The sequence below is a fragment of the Phyllostomus hastatus genome, unplaced genomic scaffold (genome assembly GCF_019186645.2).
Source record: "Phyllostomus hastatus isolate PE091 unplaced genomic scaffold, TTU_PhHast_1.1 phas_contig_210, whole genome shotgun sequence".
NCBI lineage: Eukaryota > Metazoa > Chordata > Mammalia > Chiroptera > Phyllostomidae > Phyllostomus > Phyllostomus hastatus.
The window spans coordinates 3,587,295-3,612,841 of record NW_025333737.1 but is presented as its reverse complement, the minus strand read 5'-3'; the positions used below and the strand labels follow the sequence as shown (position 1 = coordinate 3,612,841).

The 25,547-nt window shown below is 47.6% G+C and overlaps 2 protein-coding genes across 6 annotated transcripts in view; both read right to left on the bottom strand.

The window, feature by feature from the left end:
* PHF12 (PHD finger protein 12) overlaps positions 1-15,124 on the bottom strand; it is a 41,498-nt gene extending 26,374 nt beyond the window's left edge. The window contains exons 1-2 of the mRNA XM_045837107.1: positions 14,494-15,124; positions 13,689-13,870 (exon numbers count right to left, since the gene is read on the bottom strand). Of these exons, the coding sequence (XP_045693063.1) occupies positions 13,689-13,870; positions 14,494-14,559 (248 nt within the window). The 5' untranslated portion in view covers positions 14,560-15,124. The remainder of the gene's footprint in view (positions 1-13,688; positions 13,871-14,493) is intronic.
* Positions 15,125-18,610: 3,486 nt separating this feature from the next.
* SEZ6 (seizure related 6 homolog) overlaps positions 18,611-25,547 on the bottom strand; it is a 44,575-nt gene continuing 37,638 nt past the window's right edge. Inside the window, exons 6-17 of one of the 5 annotated variants that reach the window (XM_045837623.1) lie at positions 24,127-24,295; positions 23,830-23,996; positions 23,068-23,262; positions 22,694-22,832; positions 22,386-22,582; positions 21,582-21,776; positions 20,999-21,190; positions 20,701-20,898; positions 20,391-20,429; positions 20,025-20,142; positions 19,839-19,941; positions 18,611-19,673 (exon numbers count right to left, since the gene is read on the bottom strand). In XM_045837623.1, the coding sequence (XP_045693579.1) occupies positions 19,641-19,673; positions 19,839-19,941; positions 20,025-20,142; positions 20,391-20,429; positions 20,701-20,898; positions 20,999-21,190; positions 21,582-21,776; positions 22,386-22,582; positions 22,694-22,832; positions 23,068-23,262; positions 23,830-23,996; positions 24,127-24,295 (1,745 nt within the window). In that variant the 3' untranslated portion in view covers positions 18,611-19,640. Of the gene's footprint in view, positions 19,674-19,766; positions 19,942-20,024; positions 20,143-20,390; positions 20,430-20,700; positions 20,899-20,998; positions 21,191-21,581; positions 21,777-22,385; positions 22,583-22,693; positions 22,833-23,067; positions 23,263-23,829; positions 23,997-24,126; positions 24,296-25,547 lie in introns of those variants that run through there. The other 4 variants (XM_045837624.1, XM_045837625.1, XM_045837626.1 and 1 more) reach the window with 4 other exon arrangements.

The following is a 25,547-nucleotide window of genomic DNA, read 5'->3' as shown; positions in this document are numbered from 1 at the left end:
TGTCCTGACCAAGAATTGAGCTGGCGACCTTTTGGACTACAGGATGATTCCCAACCAACTAAGCCACGCCCACTGGGGCTCACTGTTTATTTTAACAATTACTTGATCTTAAAAACATTCTGTTAGATAGAAAATGGTTCATAACAATAGAGCTCATCTTCAGAGATTGTACAATTAAAGGATATGTGTCTCCGAGTTTGGCGTGGCTCTCTGTGAGGCCTAACAGGGCCTCTTAACTGTTAATAGTAGTTATCTGTACACAAACCAATTAAAAAGGTGGTCAAGGACATTGACTCTTCAGAACTAAAACTCCTAAGGCCAACCTCTGCAGCAGGACTTCATCATCTAGACGAATCCAAATAACCCATCTCCATTGCTGATGAGAATGTCTACATAGGTCCATTTGGAGAGTTATCAAAGAGAAAACCACAAATACACATCCCTCAACTAACTGTAAAGCCTGTCCTGACAAACCTCTCCATGTCAAATATTCAAAGCCAGGAGCCCGATGATTCCAACTACAGCCAAAAGACAGATCTCAATTTTAAGTCAGAATGCCTCTTTCACAATTCACTAATGAGGCTACAGCTCACCGCAGCTTCCACTGCAGGTGGAAGATATTGGTAGTTGTCATGGTTCTTGGCTCTAATTAAAAGGATCTATTTCAAGCCATACAGTAGCATGGCTGATCAGAGTCTAACCTCACCCGTCTCCCTTGCCTATTAATGCATGTGAACCTGCACAACATTAACATTTACTTCAGATTTAGTCCCCACCAGTGGGACCTGTTGCTCTGCTTTAATTATCCATCTAGTGCAGTTTTTCAATATGGAACTGGAAGGGAAAAGGGGGAGGGGAACAAAAGAACAAAGGGAGGAGGGAAGAGGTGGAAGGAGAGAGGGAAATACGGAAGCAGAAAGACTGCCTTTTATTTCTAAGACCTGTTTTTTACATTGTAACATGCAGATAAAAATGGTGTTTGTGTTCAGGACTTGTTTTTAAAAATATGTTAGGTTACTGATGTATAGCTTACAAGTATCCATCCAGCTAAGTGACACTGACATTTTAAAACTTGAGTCAAAGGCAGCCAGAGAAACATGAAAATATTACTTAGCCAAATTAAAAGCTTTGTTGTATATCTTAGGACAAAAGGAAGCAAGTGGATAAAAAATATTTAAGAAAGAACATACTCCATTTCCTCTTCCTGGACTGACAAAATAGTCTATTTAACACAAACGCTTAATAGGAAAACTATGTAAACAGCATATCTGTACAACAACATACCCACAGCCTTCCATTCGGGTTCTTTTCTAAAAGAGGTCAGTTGCACGAACTGGTAGCATCCTCCTGTCATAACACATCATTCTCCAAGCATCAGATGCTATCTAGCTATACATGGAAGTTTCAGTTGAAATCAAATATCAGCTAGACTAAGAAAGAGCTCACTGGCCCTCTAATATCATCCGTGTATCACTTCCCTTTTTGGGTGGTGGGATATTCAGCAAGCAAATAAATAGCACTGAGCAATTTTGAATTTTAATTTCACAGTTCACAGGTCTCATCCATCTATCTGAGGTCCACTACCAGACAAAAATCCTACAATTATATTTAATGGCATTGTGAAATATCAATTGCAAAAGACAATACATGTTCAGAACAGGAGTACTCCCTCAGACTGGCCCTGCTATCCTTGGCTAGCTCAGGAAATGTGTTGGTACTAGCCAAAATGGGAGTAAAGGTGACTGCTAGTGGGACCACAATCAGGTCTCAGCCTCCCAGCAACCGTCTTGATCTATACAAGGACCTATGAGTACAGAATACAAGCCTTTTATACATTTTTAAAAAATCCTCACCTGAGGATATGTTTCTATTGACTTTTTTTTTGAGAAAGAGAAACATCTAATGTGAGAGATACATCAACTGGTTGCCTCCTGTATATGCCCCAACCAGGGACTGGACCCGCAACTTGTTGGTGTACGGGACGATGCTCCCATTAACTGAACCACCAGCCAGGGCCAGGCCTTTTATAAACTGAAACCAGCTACTGTCCTGGAAAAGCAAAGACATCCGGGGTAAAGTTTAACGTAAAAATATCTTTTAAAATTTAAATTTAAAGCTGTACTAATATACCAAAAGTTAATGGTCTATGTTTCAAGGGAACAAAATCGAATGAAATTTAAATATTAGCGGAAGTAGTTAGCTTCCTCTGGACACTTGTGTGGCCATCAGTTTTTACCTTCAAGTATGACCTACCTTTCAAAGGCAGGGAAAATTGTCATATTGAATATTGGAGAGATGAAAGCATCAAGTTTATGGGGTGGGGGTCCCCTGAACCTTAGTCCTTTACCATCCTTCATCCCAGCTACTGACTCAAATATAGTTAATGCCACAAAGTAAAAAGTACAAGGACTACTGATTTTTTCATGCAAAGCCTCAGTAGCAATGTTAACAAGGAGTCCAATGAAGTGCCAGGCCATTACAAATACCCCATTGAGAAACTTAGCTAGTTGCGTCATTTCCACAGGCATACAATCCTTTCAAACTAGCTGACTGTGCTCCCAAATTTAATGCCTACTAAGTAAAGCTGGCCTGTGCCATCCTCCCAGTGAAGGACACCTGGAGAAGAGGGTTACAAGTTAGTGCAAGGAAAGGAGGAGAGGGGGAGGGTAGAACACCAACAGTTATACCAGGTGTTTGCTTCTGCTAACTTCGCTACAAGCTGAGCCCAGGTGCTACAGGGCCTGACCTATTTACTGGGTTGGCTATTCTCGAAATCCTGGCTTCTCCAGAATGAAAAATGGGCTGGCCACAAACATTTTTTAAGATGGGTTCAATTCATTCACTTCATGATAGATGCAGAAGCCCACCTTTTCTGGAAAAGAGTCAACCTTCTGGCCTCAGCAGTCACTTCTAACACTCCTAGGAAGCATCCCTCTGGGAAGAGGAACCAGCAGTTACAATTGTGTATTCTGGAGGAGTTCAGAAGTATAGAAAACTGCATACTGTTCTGTGGCCAAATTTTAGTGGACTATCAAGAACAAGGTAACAGCCAGACCACACTATTCTTGCAGACACAGCTCAGGAAACCTGGACTAATTTACATCTTATTGATAATGGACCTAAAATTCTATAAAGGCTGGGAAAACTAAAATAATATTAAAAATGTCTTTATTTGAAATCTAACTAAATACAGGATGGGGAAAAAGTAGGTTTACAGTTTTGAGTATGTGAAACAGTTTATTCTTGTATTATTTATTAATGATTCTATTTTCCATATGAACTGTAAACCTACTTTTGCCTCACCCTGTATAAAGAGAGCAGGTTCCTACTTAAGACCCAGCTGTTTTTCCCTAAGGAGGATTTCTGCTTCATTTACCCTCCTCTGACAGGGTCATCTATTTAAAAAAAAAAAAAAAAAGGAAGGAGGGAAAGAATAATGCTCTGAAGAATAGCATAGGTGTTATTTCCTCCTTCTTTTACCCTTACCTTCTCCCCTTCTCCAATTTTACTCATAAACCTCAAAGTCCTGCCCCCTGCCCCCATATGACTGAAGTAATCTCCTGGGCATGCTGTCAAACTGCCGCGGTGGTTTGATGCCACAGCTAAGTGCTGACTTGGGCTCCTGAAGCCTTCCAGTTATACCCTCAGTGACCTATTTAGGAGTTGAACCTACTTCTCAGAGACAGAGTACCAGGATTTTTCCCTTTGGCCCAATTTTTTTCTCAGATGGTCCCTAATCAAACAATGATCGCCCTAAAGACCTGAGTACATGCACATGCACAAAAACAGTAATATTTGAGGAAGGCTTGTATGCAGTAAGGACACAAGTCTTTGAACTGAGCTCTTCCCCATAACTTCAATTGCAGACACTTTTCTTACAATTCAACTTACTTCAACACCTACAACTATAGCCTGCAGTCTGATGTCTGATAACATGGAATTAGGCGTTGGAGTTAAGTTAGAATGGCTAAGTGTCATCTATGCTATGCAAAACCATAAGGACTACAGAGGGATAAAGCAAACAGAAAATAACATTTATCAAAGGACCAAAATTAGTGAAAGAATCCTCCCTAATTTAATATGCTCTTCCAAGAAATGGCAAGCAATATCAAATAAGGTTTAATATAGTAAACCTATGTATAAAACTATGAAAAGTTACAGGTTTACACACATTTAATGATTAGTGGTGTATAATTTTCATAATGTATTTTAACCAATAATTGATGACTGTCAATGGAAAAAGTTCACTATAGCATTTTCCTCTAATGGTTTCAGAGTTTTGTTAAAATCAAGAATCAGTAAAAAGCTACCAGCTCACCACAGGAGCCCACGACTGCTGGAAAGCAGAATAGAATAGCTCCACACTGCCCAGGTTTGTAATGCAGAGACTTATCTAAACTTACTTGAAGTTCTGTACATTTCATTAGATTCTCTGCTTTGTTCTTTGCACAAAGGCAGACAGGAGAAAAACAGTACTCAACATCCTTCTGAATATCACAGCTGGATAAAAGCCTATAAATGTGCTTGTGTTGTCACAAACAGAATTCCAACCTGGAACTCAAGCTTGCTAGTAATTCTGAGAGGTTCCCCCATCCCTGCCTGGCCTAGAGGTGGAGTGATGTCTTTGGGTTACAGTTAAATTCAAGCCTGCAGAGAGTCCTCTCCTGCTCACTAAAGCTTATTTCAAAAAGAGCCTCCTGCAGAGCCCAAATCAGTGGCAAAGACTGATGCTTGGTTCAGGGATGGAGTTTCCCCGCCTTGCAGTTACTCTTTTGTCGTTTCAAGACTGGGAAACATTCTCTGAGAGTCACACTTTACAATTTGTCAGAAAACAGGGGAAGGGCAAAGATTAAACACCAAAGATATTAACATATAGGAAAGCAAATGTAATTAAGGGGTAAAGGAATGGTCACTGTGTGTGTTAACAAAGGTGCCATCCACTTGGAAGAATCCAGGCATAATTTCTGTTCCCCAAACAGTGTTTATCTTTGCACATCTCTCATTAGTAATACCACTAGGTATTATGCAGCGGTGAGCAGAGGAAATAGGTCAGCCTCTGGCTTTCAAGTACAGACGCTCCTTGACTTGATGGAGTTAAATCCCAATAAACCTATAGTAAGCTGAAGAAGATATTTTAAGTCGAAAATGCATTTATTACACCTAACCTACTGAGCATCATAGTTTAGCCTAGCTGATTTCTACTGAATGTGTACTGCTTTTGTACTCTCATCAAGTTAAAAAATCATAAGCTGACCATTGTAAGTCAGGGACTGTAGTTTAGTAAACTTAGAACACTACTGCAAAAGGGAAAGGAGTTCTTTGAATGAGCCAAGTCTTCCATTACTTAGACAATTTTTATCAATCTGCAAGGCATACATGGAATTTGCTTATTGTGAATTCACCAACAGTTCTATGCAATAGCCAAGTTCCTTTTTGCTGATGGGTGAAACTAATAATTTCTCATTTTATCAGTGTCTACTGTACCCCTCAGTGTCTTTTGCCTCCCACATGAATGTGCTAAAACTTCATCTTTGTTCTTATTTGCTAAGACCTAGATTTAGAAATAACCTTAGGCTTAAAGGATGAGAATTCTGATACCCATAAATGGTAAGCAGAAAAAGGAGTTACCTTTTTATTCTTCTTAACTGTTCTTGAGTCATGGGAAAAGCAGTCAGCTAGTGACCTGTGCATGTGTCCTGGGCATAGTGACAAATCCGCAATACCAAAGTGCCTTTCTGAAATTTGGTCTGGGACTTGCACTGAATACAATGTCCTCCTCTTTCAGGAAACTGGCAAGGGGACAGCTGTACTCCTGTCCTGTCTCCTGGGAGGATAGCATTATGCAGAGGTGCTCTTATAAGTGTCACTCATTGAATGGCGATGCAGCTGGCCATGTTGTACTCCCTGGGGACTCTAAGTCAAAGGAAAAGCACAGGGGAGGTGGGAAACCACCCCTCCCATCAGTGACTTAAAACTTTGGCATCTTAAAGGATGCATTTCCAGAAGCTTGTGCCACATTATCAATAATAAGTGCCATCATAAGCTCAACCAGAATCATCCACTAGGGTGGCCTGCTCAGCTAAACACCCAAGGAATTGTTTTTGTGCTAGGGGTGGGATTAAGTTCAGAGATGGATTTCAACATCCTTACCCATAACCAAAAGCAAATAACATTCAGTTTCATCTATATTCTATTACACCATCACTTACAGAAGTAAAGATGTACCCATTTCTGTTAAGAAGTAGGACATCTGCACTTCTAGGTAGCAAAATCCTCTTGGGAGCATTAAAGTATACTGTTTTTACAAGTATACTTGTAGGCAAACATTCTCTGCACTCTTTCCCTATTTACTGCTACCTGGGCTTACATGGACACATATAGCCCTGGCCGGGTGGCTCAGTTGGTTGAAGCGTTGTCCCACACAAAAGGTTGCAGGTTTGATTCCGGTCAGGGCACATACCTAGGTTGCAGGTCCGATCCCCAGTTGGGGTGGGTACAGGAGGCAACCAATCAATGTTTCTCTCTCACACCGATGTTTCTCTCCCTTCCTCTCTCTCTCTCTCTCTCTAAAAAAAAAAAGACATATAAACCAGTGTGTTCACTGCAGTGTACAAAAAAACTTTTTGTCCTTGTTAACCAGTTCAAAAGACAGCTCACTAATTGATCTGGAGTTATTTGTACCCCAAGCTGTTACCAATCAAACCGAGGCAATCAAAGCCTTCCTCCTTAAGCCAGGGGCCCCCAAGTATGAGAAGTGCCTGCATATAGAAATTTTCTGTTGTAGCTGGTGAGTGCTGGGTAGACATCCTGCTTTAAGGCAGGTGGTGGATTTTTTAGTACTTCTTCTAGGGTAACTTGCAGCCTTAGAATTCTTTGCTGAGAAGGGTCACTAAGAAAAGTTGAAATAACAACATACCCAAGCACATTGTAAGGTTCTTTCCACTGAGATGCACCATCCTGACTGGAGTTTTACAGAAGAAACCCTTTACTCACTGTCATTAAATAGATCATATAGGCATAGACATTCAAGTGTGCTTAAATCATCACCTTCTTCTAGGTACGACTGAAAAACTGAAAAATAAAAAGATAAGGAAAGTGAAAAGAAAACCCACAGAATGGAAGAAAGTACTTGCAAATCATGTATCTGACAAAAAATCTGTATCTAGAATGTATAAAGAACTCTTACAGACTGGCTGGCATAGCTCAGTGGATTGAGCGCGGGCTGCGAACCAGTGTCGCAGGTTCGATTCCCAGTCAGGGCACATGCCTGAGTTGTGGGACAGGTCCCCAGTTGGCGGAGCACAAGAGGCAAACCACACATTGATGTTTCTCACCCTCTCTTCTCCTTCCCTTCCCCTCTATAAATAAATAAAATTTTTAAAAACAAAACAAATAAAATTAAAATCGGGCAAAGGATCTGAATAGACATTTCTTCAAGAAAAATATACAACTGGCCAGTAAGTAGATGAAAAGAACATCATTAGCCATTAGGAAAATGCACATCTAAATCTCAACGATATAGTATTTCATGCCTATTGGGTGGCTTTAATCAAGAAAACAGATAATAACAAGTGTTGAAAAAGATGTAGAGAAACTGGAATCCTCATATACTGCTGGTGGGAATGTAAAATGGTGCAAGCACTTTGGAGAATAGTCTGGCAGTTCTTCAAATGTTAAATGTAGGAGTTACCTAGCAATTCCACTCCTAGATATATACCTAAGAGAAATGAAAGCAGATGTTCACACAAAAACTTGCACACCAATGTTTCTAGCATTATTACTCACAACAGCAAAAAGTAGCAACAACCCAAATGTCTACCAACTGATTAATAAATGTATTATATCTATACATGGAATAGTATTCAGCTATAAAAGGTAAGTACTGATAAATCCTATAGGGATGAACCATGAAAACCCACTGGCCCTTTTGTTGTTTTTGAAAAGATTTTATTTATTTTTAGAGAGTCAGGGAAGGAGAAAGAGAGGGAGAGAAACATCATTGGTTGCCTCTCACACAGGTCCCGTGGGGATCAACAGCGGATGGTACCAAGGACTGAACCGCAATCCAGGCATGTGTCCTGAGAATCAAATCAGTGATCCTTCACTTTGCAGGATGTCACCCAACCAAGTGAGCCATGCCAGCCAGGGCTACTGAGCCCTCCTAAATATCATTTGTACTTTCACTCAGAGCTTAATAAAAACCAGTGTTTCATTTAACATAGGAGTGACTATTTGAATACTTTCCCAGGTCAAATTAAATAATTTATCTTTGTGATTTGGCTTTCAAAAAATTCTGTTGGAGACATAGTTGATTTAGGATTTAAAACAAATACGGATCCATCTCCACATTAATAAAGGCTGTACCTAAACATGTCTTTATACATTTACTTATGTAAAAATACACAAGTCATTTACAAAGGCCAAAAATGGTCCTAATACATTAGCACATCTGTAAAGTACTTTGAGAGCCTTAAGCAACAGCAGGAGATCGATGAGGTTACAACTGCATCCTATCTTCAACTGAGTATGGTAATTAATTTTGGGACAGGCCCAAATTGAAAAATTTCACAGAATAGTACCACTAAGTCCCTGCCTTAACAAAAACTGTTACTTTGAGGAGTATTACCTCCTTTTTCACTTTTAATAATTTTCATGCTTCCTTTCTCTCGCTCTCTTTTTAAAAAGATTTTACTTATTTATTCTCAGAGATAAGGGGAGGGAAGGAGAAAGAGAGAGAGTAATGCTTCCTTTCTCAATCAAACCCATTTGGGTCACAACATTTTGTGAGTAATAATTTATACCAAATATTATTATTATATTTCTAAGTGATTATTATTTACCTTTAGATTAAAGCACTGATGTCACAAGAATTAGCCCGTGGGCCCCACTTTAGGTTTACAAAGCATGCATGTGATGCTGAGTTCAAGCTGAAGGGTACTGAATCCTCTCTGTTTGAGTGGGCCCTTAACGGTACCACAAACCCAGCTTCCAAAGCAACACGGCAAATGCAAAAGTAAATATATAAAATCACACAAAACAAAACAAAATTAGGTTTATTGTTCAATCATTTTACTACTGAGAGGGCAAGGTGAGGCAATGCTGTCATGTCCAGTTCTTCAGTGCCAGGCTTCCAAGCACTTCCCATGTCAGATAATGTTAACATTAAATCTATTTTAATTCATCACTTGCCCGACACTATTCCAATGAGGAGCTAAACACAACAAAGTCAGAAAAACCACCTCCTTAAAAGTTTACACGGCGAAGATTTTCTGCAAGGCAGTTTTTCTACTCTACGTGTGAAACCTTTCTTGTTATGACTCACTGAAAATTAAATATGCAAAACTCCAAGCTGAGCTTAGTTTTGCCTGTGCACAGAGACCTTTTTACTCTGATTCTTCGAAAACCTCATTTTGGATCTTGCTGCCAACACCAGTGAGAGGAAAGCCGGCCAACAATTCCAAATATAACATGCGGAGGCAAATGCTACAGAAATCTGTCTGACAGGAAGCAACCATGCTGAGGTCTGCTGAGGTAGACACACTTCTCAATCAGGCCGTTTTGGTCCCTTAGTCTGGAGCAAAATGCCATGAGAAAGCAATCAGAGGAAACCATCCAGTTTCTAGTCAGCCTCATTATCAATGCCCTATCATACCTACTTAATCAGTGAGAACAATTCTATCCATCTCAAGCATAAAGGGTCAGCAGCAACTAGAGCTCTACCAGTCATTCTATTTTTTTAAAAAACTGATTACCATGTGCCTTGACCAGAATCAAACCCACAACCTTTTGGTGTACAGGATGATGCTCTAACCAAATAAGCCATACCAGCCAGCGCTTTACCTGATTTTTTAAGAGACCAGTATTTTGAGAAGGCTCAATTTATGGCATGACAATTATAATAAAAGTCAGATTCACCAGGGAATATTTAAAAACGTCTTTTTCCAATTCTTCAAGGGCAGGTTTAGCAACCCCTGTTTCTACTCTGAATAATGGATAACCAATTAAATTTGGATAAAATGATTATACTATCACTCAAACAAAAGCAAAAACATCATTAGCTCAAGTTTAATTCTTTAGAGGTGATGGTACTGAGCACAGGAAAACTCATTTCCTCACCCAGCTCATTACAGAAAACCCAGAAATAGGACCCCCCAGTCTAATTGGGAAGAGGTCTCCCAATATATAAAGCACATCATATAAAGCACTCACTCCTGAAAAAAGACAAGACAATTAAAAAGCTGATTTGTCCAGTCATTTCCTCCAGTAGTTTATCTTAGAAAACCCCCTGTAGCCCTGGCTGGTGTGGGTCAGTGGACTGAGCGCTGGCCTGGGAACCAAAGGGTCGCTGGTTCGATTCCCAGTCAGGGCACATGCCTGGGTTGTGGACCAGGTCCCCACTAGGGAACACACGAGAGGTGGCCACATTTTGAAGTTTCTCTCACTCTCTCCCCCCCTCCTCCTCTAAAAATAAATAAAGTTAAAAAAAAAAGGAAAAAAAAGAACCCCACCCCCCACCCCCCTGTAGTTATGGATATCACCAAACCCAGGAGGTTTGCCTAGAATCACCTCTGGAACATTTTACTAGATCTGGTTCACTGTGAGGCAAGCTGGCAAGGCACACGAGGGACTGAAAAAGGACTTGTCTCAGAGCTTTGAATGGAGACCCACAGCAGCACTGCAGTTATGACTTCCAGGCTTGTAAAATTCTGTCTTCACTCTTGTGCATTCTGTGTATGAGGAAAATTATCATACTACGCTTATCTAAATAATCCAGTCCTGCCCTGGCTGGCGTAGCTCAGTGGATTGAGCACGGGCTGCAAACCAAAGTGTCGCAGGTTTGATTCCCAGTAGGGTACATGCCTGGGTTGCAGGCCATGACCCCCAGCAACCACACATTGATGTTTCTCTCTCTCTCTCTCTCTTTCTTCCTCCCTTCCCTCTCTACAAATAAATAAATAAAATCTTAAAAAAAAAATAATCCAGTCTTAGCTAGTTAAAAAGGGAAGCAAGAGAAAATACAGCCATACCTTCTAACCTCACTCCCACATGGTACAAGAAAAGTAGTAACAGGACAAATTAACTCGAGCACACTCAGGAATCAAAATTCTCTTAGACAATTAACTGCTTGACTTAGCCACTCGGGTTGAGATGGTTAATGAAGTACTTCACTTGTGCTGGAAAGAGCATAAGGTAGGAGGCAGGAAAGTGGGATAAGCCACACTTGAAAGAAGGCTTCCTGCCTTTGTATCAGTATCTAGAATGTTTTGTGACTTATATAATAACTCAAGATAAGTTAATGGTACATTCAGTACCGGCATCTTCAAAGGGGGAACTGGAGATGTGAAACAAGCCCTGCCTCATTTACTAGGATTCTCAAATCTCCGATTACCAGTTCCCATTCATGGCTTATAAAAAGTATTCAACGAAATGCAGAATCTGAGCAAGCCTGAATCTCACCAACAGCTTAAAAAATAAAAAAGAAAAAATAGTCCCTCCCTCTCTCCTTCCAGCTAAAACGGAAACTGCTAATTGTACAACTTGACAAGACTTAGACTCATCTAATTAAAAGATTCAGAGATTAGATTTTAGAGTTTAAAAGCCCAATGTCAAGCAAAACAGTACACTTTTTCCATGCCTGAAGTTTCTAATAAACATTTTCAGCTTTATTAAACAAATGAGACTAAAAACAATACAGAGCTTATAAAATTACCGCTCAATATGGAACCACTATTCTTGGTTAACACTAACCAAATTGTTACTGTTAGAAAGCAAATATAGGTAAAATATTAACCTATATTTAAAATCAAGCAACCTACAATTCAGTCCTGGAATATGTAGCACATAAGCACAATATAGAAAATGTAAGCAATTGGAAATAACTGCTGAGAAACTCAACATATTCAGGTACAAACTGCTTCCATTCTCAAGAACAGCACAGGAAACTTGCAGAGATATTTTTTTCCAGGTAAATCACACCTTATAGAAAGCAAAGGATAAAATCCACAAACTTTCCTCCTGGTATTAGTCACTTTATAATAAAATTTTTAAAGCTAGCAGCAAAGCTTCCTCCAGGATAGTAATTTTTGTCCCTGCAACATTACAAGCCAACATGGGTGCCCTCCTGGGCAAAAGTATCTTGAGAATGGTAACCAGAGCTTCCTACATAACTTCTGACCACAGACTTAATTTGCCCAGTATCAATCATCTGTTTAATAAGTGCTCCAAAACCTGTAATTAGTACAAATATACAGTAGGCACTATTCCACAAAAGGAGAGACAGAATTTGAATGAGACTGTGTAGAGTGCTCAAGGAAAACCTCACCTTTAAATTTTTTAAACAAAGGGCTAAAAAAGACAACATGAAAAAACGGGTGGGAACAAACCAACTGCCCCTTCTCCTTCCTGCTCTCTGCAGCCTGTCTCCTTTCACAAACTTGCCTCCCTCCCCCCACCAGTCAACTGTTGCTGAAAAACAGAACGAGACCCAATCTGGGTTCTCTGCGCAGATGTGGGATTTCTGTGGAGGGTAGAGGTGGTATTGCTTGACAGAAGCTCGAGCATAAACTCTTCTTGACCGATTGTTCTGGGCTGAGCTGCTGAGGGGGATCAAGCATGGGGCCATCAACCCAGGTCCCTCCCTCTCTCGTCTGTGTCTCCCCTCCCCTCTGGTTCAGTAAGAGAGGGTGGTAACTAACACACACACACACACACACACACACACACACACACACACACGAAAAAACGCACAGCTTTCCAGCTCTCCTCTCCTTAAAAATGCCCTCGCAGAGCCACTGCATACAATCCAGCCCCAGCAGCAAAGAATTTTGCAGCAAAAGGCTCGCCGATCAAGAGCGGATAAGTGAAATCGGCGCCCAAGGGCAATTTTAATTGTCTAACCCGGCCCGATTTCCTAAGAGGCGGCAGCGCGGGGTGGGGAAAGATGAGAGACGCAGCTCCGAGAGGCAACAGGGGGCAGGAGGTGGCAGAGAATGGGGACCAAAGCGGCGAGATCCCAGTGTCCCGGCATCCGAGAAGCTTCTGCAGAAAGGACTCTGGGGCTACCCCCCCAGTTTCCCGGGAGACGTTTGCAAATCATATATGCAGCCAAAATGGCGCTGAGAATAAAAATATAATTTAAAGGCAGGTCGCCATATTGTAAACAGAGAGACAGTGAAGAGGCAGACTCGAGAGACACCCTCCATGATTTCTTCTACAGCCACAAGAGTCCGGGCGCCAGGTCCCTGCGGCCCAGACCAGGGCAGCTCCGGAGGTTGAGGGTTCCCCGCACCCACCCCAGGAGAGCCCAGCCCGGCTGGAGCCCGAAGGCGGCGGGCGCGCGGGTAGGAGAGCGGCACAGGGCCCAGAGCTCCTCCCCTTCCTCCCCCGCCGCCGCCGGCCGTGCCCTGACCGCTCAGTCCCGGCTCCCTGGCGACTTCCAGCCCTAGATGGGGCTCTCCTTAGTCCTCCCAATACCCGCATCGGGGTTCGGACCCATTGCTGCTCCTCCCCACCCCAGTGGCCAGAACCCGGCAGACACCTGGGGGCGGGGAGGCGCTCACCTCAGCGGCTACAGAAAGTCGGCTAGCGGCTGCGAGTGCCCGTTATTTTGGTAGTCAGGGGAAGGCCGGGTGAAGGAATGTGCCGACAAGGTTTCGCCAAGGGGCTCCAAGGGGGCCCGCAGACCTTACCAGCACTGGAGATGGAAGGCGGCAGGGCAATGGTCACAGCACAGGAGATCACCACCTTCTTTGCAGCTATCGCAGCTGTCGTGGTTGGTGGCCCTGCCGCTTCTCCGGGGTTCCTTCTCAGGCTTCCGACTTCGCTTTTCTGTCTCGTCCGTCTTGGGGGGAGCCAGCAGAGCTTGGATTTGCTGCACACACATACAAACGGCATGTGTGCACACTCGGAGCTCCCGGCGCGCCTTCTCCGTCACCCACCCTTCTCCCCCCTTTTGTCCTTCTTCCTCCCATCCAGGCTGCTCCCAGAATCTCTCAGCCCCCGGAACCAGGGGGAGCCCACCCTAACAGTGTTCCTGCAGCACAACAACGAGAACAGCTTCTTCCAAAAGGGGAGAATCAGGGTAGGGGGATGGGGAGAGGGTGCGCGGTTCCCTGCTCGCCACTTCCTTGTATGGACAGTGGGGGACTCCAAAGCCAGGCTCAGGAGAGGCCTGAAGCCCGGTACCCGGACGTGCTGGGGGAAGCACAAAGGGGCCAACAAAAAGGGGGTGGGGAGGCCTGCCGGTGCAACGAGATGGAGTGGGTTGGTGCCTCAGGAGAGCAAATCGAGGGCGGCGGGTAGGTGAAACTAATGCAAACGTCCTCGGAAACTGAGCTTGGCCCCCCCAAATTGCAGAGATGGGAGAGTCTGGGTGAGAAAGAATCCCCCTCCCCCGGCCCTCTTGCGCTGCGAGCTTAGGACCGGCTTTGTGGAGCGGAGGGCGGAGGTTCCCTCCTGGTGTTGGGGGAAGGGGATGAGGAGGGCTACTCTTACCTCCATCAGCCCCCCTGACGTGTCCAAGTCGTACACGATCGTCTTGGTCTCCATTTTCTCCCACATTCATCCACCTCCCGGGCTGGGCGCTTTCTGCTCGGGCCCCCCCAACCCCGGGGGGAGGGGGGGAAGTGGGAGGAGGGGGCGCTCCTGACCCCGGCTCCCCTTCTTTTTTCTCAACACAGGTCCCGACTTCCTCGCCCTGGCTCCCCCCCACCCCCCGGCCCCCAGTCCCCGGGACGGCAGCGTCCTCCCTGCGGGTCGTGAGGGGGGAGCGGCCCCTCAGCCCCGGCCCGGCGGCAGACTGCACGGTGGGTCCCGGCTCCGGGGGTCAGGCCTCGGTGGGGCCTAGTCCCACAAGCTAGAGCCGGTGCTGGCGACCGCTGGTCCGGCAGGGAAGACTGGCGGGCGCTGCCATCCCGGGGTTGAGGGGTTCGGAAGGGGGGTGAGAGGTTAGGTGAGGTTGTGGTACGTGAGGTGACTGCGGGGAGGGTGATGGGGGGGTGGTCCCCGGGCTCCGCCTCTCGCCGCCGCCGCCGTCTGCGTCCCGGCTGCCGCGCACTTGGCGCAAACTTACCGCGAGCGCCCGCAAAGCCACCCGCGCAGGCGCCCGGGGATCGCGGCTCGTCGCGCGCAACCGCAGTGACAGCCGGCCGCCGGGCTCCTGCGCAGCCGCAGTGAGAGGGTACCCCCCAGCGCGCAGCCGCGCTGGCATTCGTCTGAAGCGCCGAAGCCCTGGCCTTTCTGCTGTGCGCCAGCGTACTGAGATAAAGGGGCGGGACCTGAGGTGTTGCGCAGGCGCCCGGTAGAGCTCGTAAGGGTCACGGCGCAGCCGCAAGAACATGGGGCCTCCTCTTTCATTGGTGTTTGTGTATATAGCAAGAATACTGCTCTGGCGCAGGCGTGTTGAAGATGTTCCTCTCCCGCCCTACAACACAGCCGGCTCTCGCGCAAGCGTATTGTCATCTGCATACCCTAAGAAGACTACTTCTCCTTTCGCCATTTTGGTAATGGGATATAGGCTACCTTGTCCTTGGAGTTCTCGGGCATGAACAGGAAGGATTAAAATGTGGTGTTGACTGGAGCTGGTACGCTGTCAGTGACAGCAGTACTCCTAGGGATGTTGTGCTGGACCGTTTGGTTCCAGCGTCAGGTGTGTCTGGACCAGGCGCCATATTGGTAAAGAGAAAAGAAAAGCATTCGCAACAGAAAACGATGCTTTTGGTGTCGGGTAGGATGGCTGCTATTCCTACTTCCCTCCCTTTCCCAACAGTTCATTTGAGCTTCAGCATCTTTGCCTTGAGTAGTGGTGACACTATGGAGAGTTTAGCCTGCATATTATCCTCTTTTGACCACTGTCACTGCTCCTCAAGAGGAAGCCGAAAGCAGAGTTTACGATGTTGACAACGCCCAACTACCTGTCTACAGTGGACTTCAACTCCCAGTTTGCAATGCTCAAAGGGTCCAAAGAGCTAACAGGAGCGCATTGCATCCCGGGAGGAAGAATTGCAATGCGTCTGGAGGATTGTGGGAGCTGTAGTTCCGTGTGCGTGCGAAGAAGTGTGGTAGGATGGCATCGGGGAAGAGTGATTTGCCGGCTAGGAAGAGATTTGAGAGCTGCAGTGCCTTATGCTGGAATTTGTAGCCTGAGGCCTCACCTCGAGTTCTGGAAGGGCCTTCGTGCTACCTCCGCGGCGTCTGCCCCTTCCCTTGATATCACCTTCAGGGATGGCTAGTTGTCTCTGCCTGACTGTAGATGCAGTGAAAAAGGGAATGGCATCATTATGCTCGACACTAGGCGCTTACAGGGCATTGTTACACCAAGTAGCGGTGTCCTGCTCACTTTTGTTTGATGTTAAGGTATACTTAGGATTCTCAGAAGGGTAAAACTGTTAAGGGCTTAAAGACCTGTATTATTACCATCATTTCCAGGGGCACAGAGGGGAATAGTGATTTCCTTAATTCAGTTTTTGGCAGATTTAGGAATTAAACACATTTCCTCTTTTAAATAAGAGATTTCTGAGTTAGCTTTCTTTTTTAAAAGATTTTATTTATTTATTTCTAGAGTGAGAGGAAGAGAGGGAGAAAGGAAGGGAGAGAAACATCTCTCCGACTCCAACTGGAGACCTGGCCTCAACCCAGGCGTGTGCCCTGACTGGGAATCAAACCGGTGACCTTTTGCTTCACAGGCTGATGCTCAATCCACTGAGCCACACCAGCCAGAGCTAAACACATTTCTTGATTCCCAGACCACAGCAATGTTTAAACTGCTTGTGTGGAGTTGCTGTTGCTCATTTTAAAAAAGATTTTATTTATCTATTGTTAGAAGAGGGGAAAAGAGGGAGAAAGAGGGAGAGAGACATGGATGTGCAACAGAAATGTCGATCTCAGTTGCCTCTGGCACACCCCCAACCAGGGACCTGGCCTGCAACCCCGGCCTATGTTCTGACCAGGAATCAAACCGGTGGCCTTTTGGTTTGCAGGATGATGCCCAGCCCACTGGACCACACCTGTCAGAACAGGGATAGTGAGGAGGATGAGTTAGATAGGTAGGTATGGCAGAGTGTGGTTTTTGGTTTCTGATTACCCTCTTGGTGCCTGGGAAGAATTGTAAGGTCATGGGCCTTATTGTTGGGCTGGAAGGGGGCGCTCTCTGCTCTCTACCATCCTTAGCAAACATGAAATTATAGTGAGTGTGGTCCGGAGATGTGGCCCTCAGAGAGGGGACGGCTGAGCTAGAGGTATGGAAGTGGCCAGACTTCATCTTTTCTGGGGCTGTAGTTCATGCCTTCAGAACTTGGAGCCTTGTATGCCCTCTCTTACTGTTCTCCTCATACTGCTCAGGGCTCAGCTGTGTTGCTGTGACAGCTTGAAGGCATTATGGGGCTAAGTAAGCCAGGGGCACAAGCCCAATGAGCAAAGCTTTACTTTCACAACACCATTAATTTCAGTTGAGAATTGGGACAGGCTGCGGGCTAATAAGGGAATTAATACTTGGCTCTGCTGACAAGTGCCAGGAGAACTAATCACTCCACACACCTTTGAACTTGGAGGGTGAGGTCAGCCCAGTGGGGTCAGCAGTTGTTGCCACCTTGGAGAGCTCCAGGCTTGGCTATTCTAGAAGGATTGAGGGGAGAGAGCAGGTGGGATACAGATGCCTTCAGAAGTGACCTCTTGTGGCTAACCTAGGCACTGCACTCTGCCTCGACTGGAACCTCTTCATCCTTCAACGCCGCCTGTAGTAGAGCCAGGAGGTGAGCAGCCATGAGTGTTAAGACCATCCTGCTGGAAGATTGTAGAAGCAGAAGGTGCTGGTTGCTGTTATTTCCTTCAGGGATTTAGTCTTTTGGTTCCTGAGTTCCCATAATTCCCTGTTTCTTATTTTTTGCTCATACTCTGGAGGGCAGCCATGAAGAACACACTCTACGTGTGGATATGCATGCTGGGAATCAAAACTAGCCAAACACTTACATCTCAGGAGGTGCTGGGGGCCATAGAGAATGGACAGGGGTCTGGGAGGGACCAGATTTGGCAAACTTAAGCAGATCCCACACAGCCACCTCTTTCTGGAGTCCACAAATAAGGCTTTTACTGAAGTAGGAGCCAAGCCCTTAAACTTCATTGTCCCTGCTCCTGACAGTTGGAATGTTTTCTGAGGCCAAGACAGCCTAGAGTCTCATGTTTAGGGGATTGTCTCTGATTCCTATTCCAATTTCCTAAGCCTTGTTAGTTGGGAAAGAAAAGGAAGAAGAGATGCACCAGGCTTCCTGGGTCTTGTCAGCCATACAGTGACATTAAGAAGGGCCTTGGAAGTTTGCCATCCTGTAGTTCTGAACCTAGCAAAGAGGGGAAAATGAGGCATTGAGGTGGATGAGTAGTTGGATTCCTGGGCTCCCACACTCCTGTGGCACTAGCCATTTGGACCTCACATTTCACTGCCATCTATTGTACTGAGCTTGCTGGGACAGTGATTTCTGTAGCATCTGTAACTGGTTTTTGATAAAACCTGGGGATTACTAGTTGGTGTGTCCAGCATGCCTCATGGTCCTGAAGCCCACATCCCATTTATCTCCCACCTCTTTTCCCTTGAAGAAAGTACCATCCACCTGGCCAGTGCTTGTTTTTTTTCAAAAACACCATTTTAATAAGGAAACAACAGAAAAAGAAGATTGTTCTCTGGCTGGAGGCCAGATCCCATATAAGACATTACATGTACAAAGTGGCCTGTAGCCAGCTCCTGGGCCTCTCCCTGGGGCTCTCTGATGCCCTGTTTCACGCCAAATTCCTTGACCCTTAGACCTCTGCTCCTCTACAGAATATGAATGCTCACTCCCCTTATCCCAAACAGTGGCCAGGAGGGGAGTCTGGCAAGTGGTTGGGGTTAAAGGAGGAACTAGTGGTAAAGAGGATGTTTGTAATAGCCAAACTGGCAATCAGAAGGAGGACTTTTTCCTTCTCCTCAGGGTGTAGGGGAGCAGTGGGGTTTCCTGCTTTGGCGTGAAGCATGAGTGCCTAGGGAAGCCCAACCTGAGCTTGGGTAGGGTCCCTAAACCCCTTGGATCCCTTAGAATTATTGCCTCCACTGGCAAGGGACAAGAGCAGAACTGTCTATTCCTGGGGCCCTGGAGGACTAGAGACTTCCTCTAGGGGCTGATGTTGGCATGCCAGGACTACCCAGAGGTCACTATTGAGAGCAGTTTTGGCCAGCATTGATGGCCCTGTGAGGAGCACCCTGACGCAGTTTCCACCACCATCAGGTTAGCCCTGCTGCCAGGTACTACATGCCAGGGCTGGATGGTGGTCACATGGAGAAAGGTGTTCCCACTCTGCCTGTGAATTCCAGGATGGAGGCGCAGGGCATGAAGGAGGGTCAGGAGAATGCTCGCTCTTGATGCATATGCTCCAGCTGTGTTCTGCCCAGAGGCAGATGCCCCCTGACTTGGACCCAAGGAGGGGCCCTAAGTGGGCAGTGGTACCAAGAAAACAGGCCCTAGGGGGCACTGCAGGCAGGGAAGGGCACAACTTCTTGAGGGATTAGTGGCATCTCTTCCCAGGTGGTATGTACAGAAGGTGGAGGAACAGCTGGGAGCTTTGCTGCTGGGCTGTGAGGCAGGGCTGAGCTGGCTTTCCCCGCCTAAATGGATACTTCATATTCTTTCATCTCCTGCAAAGGAAAGAGACTGCTGGGAGTTGGAAACTTGTATAAAGTTTGCCAGTCCATAATCCACCTCCCCAAGGAAAAGGGAAAGAGTGAAGAGTGCTTGATAGGGCCCTCAGGGGTACCTCCCAAAGGGAGCACAGAATTGGGTCCTGGATAGGGCTTCAAGGCTGGCATGGGTACTTACTCCAGTCTCGTAAGTTGGATTGTCAAATGCTGACTCCACGGTGATTCGGTCATAGGGGCGGGGTCGTGTTCGAGACAGCTGCAGGGGGCTTTTCCCCTGGAGCCTGTGGGGTAGAGAAGCTTGTGAGTCCGGAGTACTAGGAAGGAGTGGGTCAGGTATGGGGGTAGGAAGAGAGGCCAGGCTCACCTGGAGAAGTAGAGGTACACGCCTCCCACCAAGAGTGTCATCGCCACCAGTGGCAGGAAGATGGCGGCTGTGATGTGGGCAGCATCCAGGGTGCTGGAGGCAGCAGGTGCCTTGGCAACTGAAAACACAGAGGGTGGGATTGGGGCAGAGGTCCTTGTCACTTACAGCCCTCAGCCTCTCACCCCTTCCCAGGGGCATCCAGCCACCAGCTGCTTTTAGTTGGCTGGGGGCAGGGAAAGGGCTTTTGTCCCTGCTCGTCCCAGGCCTCTCTTTCTCTACCCTCCCTCCTTGAGGAACCCATGGCCTGGGAGCAGTGAGAACAAGCGGAAGAGACTACTTCCCTGGCCCTCATGGGTGGGGGCTCACCATCCAGGCTGCGGCTGCTGTAGAACCCATCCAGAGAGGCTGGAACAAGAGGGGAGGGCCAAGGGCAGTGAGTAAGCCCAACAGGCCAAACCACTAAGGCAGGGAGTGGGCTGGTCACGGGAAGGATTTGTCCAAGGAAAGCCCACATTTGTCTTGGTGTCCCCAGCTCAGAAAAATCTGACAGAGAATGGGGAGACCAAGCATAACATGAAAGGGGTGTGGGCAGGGGATTCTGGTTCTCAACGTTTGACATCTTTGCCAGAGCAGTCCTATGGGCCAGGCAGAGGTTTAGGGGTGGCAGAGCACTCACCAGCCCTACAGATGGGTGGAGGGTCACTCCAATGTGAAGGGTGCCCGGGTACACATTTGATGCTAGCCTGGCCCTTCAGCACATAGCCAGGGGCACATGAGAAGTGGACAGTAGTCCCTGCTGGGTGTAGCCGCTTTTCAGGACTGCAGGCACCATTCTCCGGGGCGCTGAGGCCGTGGCATGGCTTGAACTGTTCCACTGCAAAGCAGACAGAGCCCAGTGAAGGTGCCCTTAGCCACCAGAGGCAGCATTCCTTATCTCCTACCAGAGCCTTCCCCTCGGCACATTTGACACTTACAGAGACATTTGGGGACCCGGTCGCTCCACTTGGGGCTGCTAGCTTGGCGGTCATGGCAGGTGAGGATAGCACTACCCGTCAGCACAAAACCCTGGTCACAGATATATTGCACGGTGGCCCCCACAGGAAACTTGGGGCTAGATACGAGGCGTCGGCTGTGCTCCACGTCCCCAGGGTCATGGCAGGAGGTCACTATGGATAGGGAGTGATGAAGAAGAAGTAGCTCAAGTAGAATTCAAGTCAGTCCGCCCTCGTTTTGTCCAGGCAGCCAACATCTTCGTGCCACATAGCTCTACCCTCTAGTTTTCTGTCACTACCATTTTGCTGTGTGTCTCATTTGTCCCCTTCCAAATCCATGGGAGTCAACACACACTAGATGGCCATCTACCAGGAACAAAACACTTGGAATACTTGGCCAGTAACCCTATGGAAAGGTATTGCCCCATTCCACAGATGAGGAAACTGACATTATGACAAGTGAAGGAACTTCAAGGATACCAGCTTATAACAGCTGGTTCATAATCCAAGAGAGAGGCTTGCAGTTTACACTGGCAATGGGAATAGGGGGAACAGGAACACTCACCCCTCTGGCAGAAGGGCAGGTCCTCACTCCAGGTTAGGTCCCACTGGCACATAAGGACACTGGATCCCACCACCTGGTAGCCAGGGTAGCACTGGTAGGTGACAACAGTGCCATGTACCAGCTCAGGCTGTGATGGACTCTTCCAGCCATTGGGAATCTCGGGCAGCTCTGGACATGTGTCATTGCGAGGCACCTCTAGGGGGATGGGGGCAGCAAGATGCAGACCCTCAGCCAACACCAAAGTGACTGTGCTAGCCCCTCTCCCCCTGAGGAAGTTTAACTCTTGCCAGTTTGTTCTGGGCCTGGCTGGGGCAGGCTCAGTGATTTATTCTCCCCATATAAGGGCCCCTCCTTGCTTGTCCCTGATATGACTGTCTCCTAGATTCCTGGTTTATCATCTAGGCTTTTAACTTTATTTCCAAAAACATCTTGGCCAGTTTCTCAGTACTGAGAGGGGGAATGGGTAAAGTGGGGAAAATTGTCACTTCTATCGAAGGTTATCCAAAAGGCATTGTATAATCAAATTCCTTTCCTTAGTTCCCTATGTTTGTTACGAAGTTCTTCCTGCTGCCTACCAAGTCTCTCTTGCTGCAACAGGAGTCTCCCTTTCTTCCACTGGACCCAGGAGGAAGGTGGAGAACAAGACTGGCTTTGGTGATACCAGGAGCATTTCCAGCTTTTCCTTGTCAGATAAGAGCACTCAGGCTCCTCGTTGCCTTGGCCTCTCTGACTTGCTATGTTTGGGGGTCTGCATTCTGGCATCTCTTCTCCCTCGGGCATGGGGTGGGGCAGGGGCAGGCTCACCGAAGAAGTGGATGACGAAGCCCTGCTGGTAGCCCAGCACTGAGGTCCCAGGGTCTGACTGGAACTGGATGGTGACATCGGCCATGGAGGTAAAGAGCTTGAAGTGGCCTCGGGGCCCGGAGTACTGGCCCAGGACTCGGGCTGTCAGGTCGTCCCCATCATAGAAGGTAAGTACATCACCAGGGCCTATGCGCAGTCTGCGTAGGAGGGCTGTCAGTGAGGTCGCGCCTAGGGACCCCAGGATGGGCTGGGCAAGAGATGACTCCATTGCTTAGGAGCTGGCTTGGCCTAGCCCATTGAACACTTACACTCGGATGTCCAGCATGATGCGCTTGTCCTCCTCCACATGCACTCCCCAGATGCAGTCTTGCCCACGGCCGTAGGGCTCCGGCCAGTTGGGGGAAAGCACCACACCGGCTGAGTCTGTGATCTCCCCGCTGCACACAGCTGGAAGGCAGGGGAGACCCGGGAGGAACGTCCCCTCCGTCTTCCCCCCCAGGGCCATGTCCTAGGGCTGCCATCTGCCCACAGGAGTGCCTACCCAATGCTGGGAGTCCCCACCTCTTTCTCAGGGGGAAGCTTGAATGACACATGTCACTGAGGCCACAGGCTCTGCTGCTGGCTCCCTGGTGCCCACCCTCCTCCCTGCCCCTGGTGGGCCCATCTGCTGGTGCCTACTGACCTCGACAGGCTGGTTCCGTCTCATTCCACTGGGGGTCATGGGGGTCAACACACTCAATGATGGTGGAGCCTTGCTCTAGGGTATAGCCAGGGTCGCAGCTGAACTCCACGGTGGTACCCACAGGGTAGGAAGGTGCGCTGCTGCTGAAGTTGCCATATTTGACAAAGGGCTCATAGCAATGGCCCTGCTGGAAGGCTGTAAACCACAGGGCCCAGGCAAGCTCAGCCTTGACCAGGACAAACACAGGGGGAAAATGTCCTCCTCCTATTTCCCTCCCCAGGGCTTTTCTCACCCTGACTGCAAGTGTGTGTCCTGGGCTTGGAGCAAGCAAGGGACAAGAACAGCCCAGAGGACCCATCCCTGTTATGCTCAGGAGGCTGTCTTGATCACCATTGTATTTCTAGCTCCTAGTTTTGTGCTTAGTACATAGAGGGCACTCAGTAAATATTGTTTTGAATGAATTAATGAATTAATGTTTAGCAGCAATTCTCCCTCCCTAGGAATTGGGGTCTTTTTTGTTCTTCAGAATCTAGAGAATTCATTTACTTGGGCCAGAGTGCCTGAATCCAGGCAGGGGTCTCTTGCAAATGGGGTAGGAATCCTAGACTTGGGAGGGATGAAGAGATAGGGCCTCAGTGCAGCTGAGCAAGGGCTGAGCTGGAAGGAGTGATGATGGAACAGAGGGGGACAGTGTGAGAAGACACTCTCGACCCAAGCCCCTGCTCTAGCCCCTCACCCCTGGTTAGGCCCCGTTAGGCTCACCCTCATAGCGCAGGGCCATGCCTGCAGCTGCCCCGCTGCTGTCAGTGCTGAGCTCCACAAAGAAGTGTCGGCCAGAGCTGAGCAGGCCCTCAATGGGCAGGTACTCCACCTCATAGGAATCATACACAGGCGGGGCCTCCACGTTGTCCCCATTTCGGATGATGAGCCTAGATCAGCAGAGCAGCAGCTGCGTGGCTGGTTGCTGACCCAAGAGGTGTGGCCCCATGCTTGTGTACGGCCCCTCTAGCAGGATATTACCAGGTTGGGCACTCCCATCCCAGCAGGACATCTCCTCACCTGTCGTCATCCTCTGCCAGGGAAACCTTCTCAAAGTGCAAGTGCAGCCGCTGGCCCTCAGGAGCCTCAAGCAGCCAGTGACAGGTGAGGTTGTTGCTGTAGTTGCCCGGGAAGCCGGGAGAGACGATGCGACCAGTGGTGGCATTTCGGATCACTCCACCACAGGCAGCTGGAAGACGGGCAGAATTGTGTGCTGGGCCCCTGGCTGGATCCTAGGCAGCCTAACAAGCCTTCCTGCCCTTCACAGCTCTGTACCCTGTGCATGGGGCAACAGGGATCTGCCTTCATGGTGCTGGAGGTCAATCCTTTGCCCCTGTGACCCTGCAGCTCCAGGCAGCCTGGACTGCAGAATCCTACCTCCTAACCTTTCACACCCCTGGGAGTATTCACATGCAGGTCCCCTGACTGGTAGGTCTGCCGAGGCCTTGCTGTGTGGTCCTGGGTGAGTCACGTTCCCTCTCTGCTGCCCCCAGGTGACTTTATTAAAGCCTTCTACCCAGGGCTCCAACTTTCTTGGGTGTATCTGCTACTTCTACCTCATGCCACTTCTGAAAACCAGTTATTGTTTGGATATATCCCTTTAACTAAGGCCCCCTGGGGCAGGGGCTAATCTTTTCAGGCCAGGCACAGAGTTGGCATTCAGTATTTGTTGAATAAAATGATTGAATGAATGTAAAATAGGGTAGGACTAGATTGGGGGTGACATACATGTGGTGTGCGTGCCATTCAACTCCAAATCTTGTGCCCTGAGCAGACATTACTAGCCAGGCAATGGCCTCGAACATTTTCTGAAAAGTGTTCGTCACTGCCACTGTCATTCCTGGGTTGAACCTTTATGGTAGCCTTTCTAGCACTGAATCCTCAGGCCTGGGGCTGTCCTCTTTTTGTAAGGAGAGGCAGAGTGGCTCACTCGTCCCCATCACTGAGGACTGCTGACTTATTTGGCCACAAGCTCCCAGCCGGAAGTAGGGCTGGTGAAGCAGGCTCAGGCAAGAGGAGTGTGCTGGTTCCGGGCAGCACTTTCCTCTCCTGGATGTACAGCTTCGGATCCTGCCAGCTCTCCAAGACCAGCCTGCCAAGACACAGTGTCTTTGTCTCCAAGCGTTCCACACAGCAGAATATTTTAACCTAATGAACCTTCTGGGGAGGTGGTTGTGGTGAGTTTCTTCTCTGCTTCTCTGCAGAGAGGGCAGACCTACCTTTTTGCTTGGTCTCGGAATGGAATCAAGTCTGGTCATGCCCCATCCTACATTTAAATTCCTCAGTAGTTCCCTATGACCCCCCAGATAGAGTCGAAGTTCAAGATGGCATTCAGGGCCTTTTTGGACCTGACTTTTGACTTGGCCTCAGCCTCTCCTCATAACACCCTCTTCTTTAGGCACACCTCACTGTAGCATGCTGCTTCACGCCACCACACCTCT